At 43.6% G+C, this 7184-nt stretch overlaps 1 protein-coding gene across 1 annotated transcript; it reads right to left on the bottom strand.

Annotated features, from left to right (window-relative positions):
* Positions 1 to 993: 993 nt before the first annotated feature.
* Positions 994 to 5767, bottom strand: LOC122822131 (retinoic acid-induced protein 3). The gene is given in 4 exon segments (XM_044100559.1): positions 994 to 1876; positions 1964 to 2019; positions 4572 to 5734; positions 5736 to 5767. Coding segments are annotated over 4 exon segments (1341 nt in total). The 3' UTR covers positions 994 to 1786.
* Positions 5768 to 7184: the final 1417 nt, after the last annotated feature.

Raw genomic sequence — 7184 nt, 5'->3', positions numbered from 1 at the left:
CACTGGATTACAGCGGCTGGCTCGCCTTGCAGAGGCGCTCCCGGCTCCGCTTGTGCTCCCCCGGACCGAAATCCTCTGAGCGGTAAGCGGCTCCAACCACCTCCAAACTTTTTCTCATCGCTGCCAAGGGGGAAACAATCTGGAACGAGCTTTAATTGCATGTGGAGCTAATGGCCGTAAATGGGTTGGATGTGGCAGGAAACCTCATATACTTGCTAATTGCTCTAATGCACCAGAGGCCAATTGCCAATTTGATGGCACGTGCTTTTCTGGATAATTGAAGTTGGGGTAATTGAAAGAACAGATTGAAGAGCATCTGACAAAGAAGAGGTGGGGCGTACTAGGGTTTGGGTTTATTGAAGTTAGGAGCTGGCCCTCGTGTGGAATAAATCACTGCGGTTGTCAATGGAGGGGAAAAAATGCGATTATTTAATTTAAATCACCCTGTATTCTGCTTTAGTTGGAAGCTATGATGGAATTTTCTGTCAGTAATGCGACAAAACCCCGTAGTCCATTGAAATGTCCGTATGTCGCCATCTGGTGGTCAAACTGTGACACTACAGTGTGAGAGGACGCAAGTGATTGAAAAAAACTAAACAAAACAGTAAAACTTGTTTCATTACTCACCGATTTTTTTCCCCTCCACGTGTTAGTTGGTGTTATTTTTTATGATTATGGTGTAAAGCTAATGAAAGAACGAAATTTAGTTTCTCAGAAATTAAAATGACATGAGATCAGGTTTTTACTGGAAGGTTTGTGTTGCTGTACAGTAGCTGCGCTGCACACTTGGCCTCTTAATTAAGTGCTTTGTGGTTATTTTCTGAGAAATTCAATTGTTTTTATTAGCTATAAGCCAATAAGACTTAAATGTTTGAAATGTAAATCTGCCTATATTTCAGTGATATTAAATGGCTTTCACTTCTTGAATTGAATTACCTTTTTAATGATCACATCTGAGCCTGTATGCCCAGATCATAGTGCAAGAAACTGAGCCTCTGTAAAAGAACTTTTTATTGACAAAATATTTTGTATGCTATAGAAATTGAGACTTATTGACAGACATCTTTCTGTGTAATCTTAATTTCAGGGCTTCACCCTGAAATCTGCCCCAATTTTCTTAATTTTGGGCGATTGCCAAACGGACGGTACACGTGAAACCGATCTCATCCACCATTTAACAATAGTCACCCCACTGTTGCCAAGTTAGTGACTTTCTCACTATATTTAGCAACTTTCAGCCAAAATAAAAAAAAAATCGTCATCAACAGGTTAGGCTTTTTTAAAAATGCAATCGGTGCACGTCTACTTAATCTACCTTTTGCAGGAACAACCGCAGAACAGCAAAACTGTAAACCTCAATGAGAGGATGTAACTCGGTGATGGCACACTCGGTCCTGTCGTCCTTTCTGTGTCGTCTCATCCCGTCTCTCAGATCCCAGCTGACGTTTTCATCTCATCCGTTGGCCTTTCTCCTCTCTGACAACCCGATCTCCTCGGCTGCATTTGGCACCTTCGCTGTGATGGTTTCACGCCTCCTTTATCACCTCGGGGGGGGGTTCTTATATACATCTCTGATCAGAACAGAACATGACCACATATATCGACAGAGACTCACTTCCTCTGCTCTCCATCCGACCAGACGTCTGATTCCCATTTCACTTACGGAAGCATTTCATCTTACGAAACAAAACACCAAGAATATTTACATTTGCACATATAAAGGTCCATGACCTTTTGGTCTTGCGGGGGATTTTCTGCGTGTGCATTGGTGAGCCGTGATGCATCTTTATTCTTCTCCGTAGTATTCATCATAGGGTTGATTGAAGTTGGTGGTCTGAGGGCGAGGGATGGTGTAATCCTTGTTGGGGTCGATCTCCTGAAAGACACGGTGATGCTCTGTGTTCATAGAAAGTCTCAGGGTGGAAATGTGGAGAATGTTTTCCTTTTTCTTTTATTTTTTTACCGTCATGGAGAAGTCTGACTCGTAGGGGGATCGCAGCGCTGGCTCAGCTCTCCTGCCTGAGGGGGAGGGAGACATGATGCAGTTTGGGAAGAATCAGGTCAGCGTTTGCAGTTCATCATAAAGATACACAGTGCGACCTGAGCAAAATGATGGCACATTCACCTGCCCACACTCAATCTTTGCTCCGTTTCTTGCAGTTTTTATCAGCAGAAAAATCTATTTCCTCAAGGAAAACGTTCCCCATAAACACTCGCATACATTCAGATTTAGCGTCTCCCAGTACAAAATAGCTCTTTGCTTTTTCGTGGCAGATATTTTCATATTTAATATGTTTGAAATGTTCTAAATCATAATCATGCCATAAATGCCACCACAGGTAGGGCTTTTTGCATTCGCATGAGGATGATAACCATTCACAGCAGCAGCCCAGTGCAGGGAGAAGATTCTCTCACAATCTGGAAGGGAAAAGACTGAAAGCTGTATTGACCAGGTCTGGACCTGGATTCACTTTTTATTTACTTATTATTCACTTTTTAGTTTGCCGGTCAGAAAAGACTGTTAATTTGTACAGTTTCTTCTGTCCATTTTGCAGCAACCTAACCAGAGTTTTGACACTGTTTGAGAGATAATCTGTGGGAAGAGCTAAAGATTAAGGTGATGGCAGCGAGGCCTTCTGAATTTCAAAACTATGAGCTCATCACCAGAGATAAATCATCAAAATACCAGTGGAAACCTACAAAAAGCTGCTCAGCAAGAAGAAGGGGTTGATTGGTGTTATACAAATAAAGATTTTTCCACTTACTGGTAGAAAACACTTAGGTAAATGGAGTAAAATATGTTTAATCAAGAGTATGAAAAAGTTTGAGCTCGTATGGAAAAATTTGTGGAGTTTCTTTAAAAAAAAACAAAAAAACAGTAAACATGTCCAATCTGCAGTTTTTCATCGTGATTGTAGAGAATAAATGGTCATAACCCCATTGCTGCTGATTTCCACGGAGCCATATCTTAGCAGAGGCTCACCAGGGCGGTGTGCTTGGGCCCCAAAATATTTACATAATTAATGACGGTTGTTTTGCGTTTTATGCACTTCCCAAAAAAATCTATTAATTAGCTTTTTTTTTAATCCCTTGGTTTTCTGCACAGTTGGCTAATATTTGACACCAACTATTGGCAATTGATGATGATGTCATAGCCTGACCTCTAACCCAGTGTTTCCCAACCCCGGTCATTAAGGCTCTCTTCCCTGGATGTTTTAGGTGTTTCTCTGCTTCGGCACACCTGATATCACTTGATGGCCGATTAACAGGCTTTTCTTGAACAAAACATCTGAAACATGCAGAGCAATGTTGCCTCGAGGACAAGGGTTGGGGAACACTGCCAATCTAACCTAAGCTAACGCTCATCCCCAACCACGTCAGATGCAGCGTTTATTTTATCTTTTGTGGATTTCAGCCATTTGGTTCCATCGCCACATGCAGATGGAGCAACTAAAGATGAAGATCAACTGAAGATATTTTGACTAATGCAACAGATGAACAGTTCTGTCCAGCCTGTTCATCTGGACAGAACCTTTTTCTCATTTAGTGTCCCATAATTACTGTTAGACTTTTGAAGCGGGCGTGGTCACGACACTGATGTGCGTTACAGTGGTAGGACCTTGTGACAACTTCCTGCAAGCCAGAAATAACTTTGTTCATATTCTACCACTGAAGGTAAACAAATCATGTTCTGACCCCTAGAGACGGCAAACACAAAATATCTTGAATTAAGAAAACTTGTTGGCAAAGTGACCTAAGCTTTCAATCTACAGCAGGGGTCGTCGTTTTATGTGTTTTCCATGTGTCCACAGTTCAATACCACTGATTCAAATGAATACATTATCTCCTAAGACTGACATTGATTTCCACAGAAGCCTGATACTTATTTAAATCAGGAGTGTGAGAACGGGGAAACGGCTTTACTGGGTATAGAGGAGAAAACGAGGGGTGAATGGTTGGCATGCAAACTGCAGTATTGTCACAATTGTTAATTTTGTATAGTCGGCTATGTTAAATATAGAAATTGTCAGGAAACATCATAAATATTTGTATTTGGTTTCAAACGTTAACACTTGAACATTTTTTCAAATAAAAGCTTCTGGGATTTTGTAATTCAATTCACACTAGAAAATCCAAGCAGGAAGTAGTTCCATGCATTTTCTCTAACTTGGACTCTGGATTTGCTGCTACTTGAGACACCAAGACAGAAGAATAGGAAATGTAAAACATTCTTTTGCTACAACATCAAAGTGTATGTAATACCAGCCATTTAAATTACAAGCAAACTATTTTATGGATTTTTCTCCCCCCCTCCTTTCTTCAAATCTTTTCATCTCACTTGATTTGCAGGATTATAAACAAGTTCTAGGCCTGCTGCTTTGGACTTTGTACAGCTGAGGTGAGTGAGCCCAGACAAAAGCTGCAGGATAACACATGCAGATTTAATAGATCTCCTCATCTATTAAATGTAATGCGTTTTGTTTCTGCTACATCAATAACTTAAATACTTGCTGAATAGAGCGAGAACAGAATCACAGTTGAGAATAACTCTAACCATGTCTCCATCTCACCTCTCCTGTTCTCGCCATCTGTCTCGAAGCTTCCGTTTTCCTTTCCTTCCTTCTGGCTTCCCAGTCCGGGAATGTCGGCGCTGGGGCTGGTCCAGCCTACAAAGTTTAGAGGAACTTCCTGCGCTGTGGCCTCCCCCCTGCAGAAGAAGGCGACCTGGGACAGGCCGTGCCCGATCACCAACACCCAGCCATTTGCGACTAAGGCGATGCTCAGCACCGGGTCGTCCCAGACCGGCCGGCGGTCCACCTCGGGGTTCCCCCTAGTCAGCATGGCGATCCACACCACCCAGATGCAGGCGGAGAGCAGCAGGGTGACGCAGAGCGTCGTGGCCTGAGCCGTCCACTGCTGGTTGATGGGTCCCGTGTAGCTGTAGCTGTACGTGAAGCAGGAGCGGCACAGGAGGTGCATGGACAGAATCAGACCGATCAGCAAGAGGCACAGCACGTAGATCTGCAGCATGGCAAACTCCTTCTGGCTGTATTCGCAGGGTTTCTGGTCCCGCACCAGGACGATGATGAGCCACTCTGTGGTGATGATGACCTGCACGGCAAACAGCCCCAAGGCCACGCCTGGTTCCCCCCAGCCTCGAGCGGCAGCGAAGCCCACCATTGCGAGGCAGCGAGCCAGCAGGCAGGAGTAGGCCAGCGCAAAGAGCACCCCGAAGAGGAAGACCCTGGTGGGGCAGGTCTGGGGGGTGAGGCCGATGATGAAGGAGAAGGTGATGGCGAAGATGCCAGCTGTGGCCAGGAGGAACATGCACACGGAGAGTATTGAGCTCCCGACATTGCCGCAGCGGCTGTGCTGAGAAGACACGCAGGTGCACAAGGTCCAGAGCAGCAGGCCCAGAAGGAGACCTATACTCAACAGGAAACCTGCAGAGGCAAGGGTCTCCAGCACTATGCCCCATGCTGCCCGGCGGTCACACAGGTACCTGTACTCTGGATTCAGTCCGGTTCCACAGCCTCGCACATCCGTCAGGTAGGTAATGTTTGAGGGAGTGGTTGTGGAGCTTGTTGTGGTGTTGATTTGGGACTGGCATGTGAGAGGGGCATAGACAAGGAAGACAAAGGGGAAGAGAGATGTATGCTTCGTATACGAAACAACCATGATGGCTTTATTGATCCACAGGAGAGCTCGGCCTTTCTTGATCCACTCTCTCGGTGTGGCAGTTTGTTCCTGCAACAGAAAAGCACATCAGACCATGGAGTCCAATACTCATGTCATGACTTTACAGTCTGCAGCACAGCAGAGGTGAAAGAGGTTTCTCAGTCAAAGTGCAGGAACGGGGAGTGTGCGAACATGCCAGGACAAAGCGGAGCAGTGAGTGAGCCCAGACTAGAGCTGCAGGATCACAAATGCAGTACGGAGCCAAAATTGAGGCAGAAGTAAAAAATAAAGCCTCCAACAGATCCCAAACAGATCCCAACCCAAAAGATTCTGTTGCTTTAGCTGCTCTTTCTTCTCTCTTCCACAAAAGTTCTGTTCACACTGTGGACCATAATATTTGGTTCTCTAATCTGACGAACTACGTCTGAATTATGTCAGATTTTACATACTAGTGCACTTCTGTGATTGTCTCATCCTAGGTGCAATTTTTGGCCGGAGTGCCTCAAGGCTTAATTCTTGAACCCATACCATTCTCCTGCTACATGCTTCCCCTCAGCTGTATTTCACTGATATCTTCTTTCATAGCCACACAGAAAAAATCTGATACAATTAAATTGTAAAATCCCTTTTTCTTGCTTTCTTATCTTGATTTAATCAAACGTTGGGAGCACTGAACAGTCAGTCAAATAAAACCTGACCTAATCATCTTTGGTCATAGTGGCACTTGAAGAAGGTCAACTTTGGAACTGGTACTTTTCATGAAATCAAAAATCTGGGTGCGATATTTAACGCCGATCTTGAATTTTATAACTGAGCACATTCCATGGTAGGAATTGGTTATTATAAACTGAAGGTTTTATCCGCAGATCCTGCCTTTCATGCTCTTTTTCTCTTCTTAAGATCCCCTGTTAAGCTCTTATTGCCGACCTATCAAATTTGATTTGATTTGGTCTGTCACGCATGAGATTTATATTCTGTTCATGTCAGAATGGCGCTCAGAGATGAGCAGTCCTGATAGGTGAGTATCACTTCCTTCAGCCTGTAAAGTGAAGCCTTTGTTTGCCTGTCAGAGATTCAGAAATGACTTTTATCCAGATTTAATCCAGCCCAAATCTTAAATTTTAGCTTGTTCTGTTTTGGTCTTCTGATTGAATTCTGAGGAAACCCTGAGTTTTATTAAAGTGATTAGTTGGGTGTTATAGTTAAGCAGCTAAGAGTTTAAGCATGTTAGTGTGCATAAAAAAAAAATCCAACATGTTCACTGAGCGCGCAGCAATGGATCCATGCTTTCATCTCATTCAGGTCAAATTCTAAAACTCTCCTGAAGAGTTTTTATTAAAATTGTAGGAAAAGATTCCTGTTTAAGTCTGGACAAATTTGTAATAAAATATACTTACCCTTTTGAGCTCTTGAAAGCTTTGGTGTAGAGTTTCCTCAATGTGTAGCCATGCAGATCCTTTGTGTTCCTATCTCTGCCAACGCCGAGTAAAACGAAGGTGGTGAGG

This window comes from Gambusia affinis, linkage group LG19 (genome assembly GCF_019740435.1).
Source record: "Gambusia affinis linkage group LG19, SWU_Gaff_1.0, whole genome shotgun sequence".
Lineage (NCBI taxonomy): Eukaryota > Metazoa > Chordata > Actinopteri > Cyprinodontiformes > Poeciliidae > Gambusia > Gambusia affinis.
This window is presented reverse-complemented; position numbering and strand designations above follow the sequence as displayed.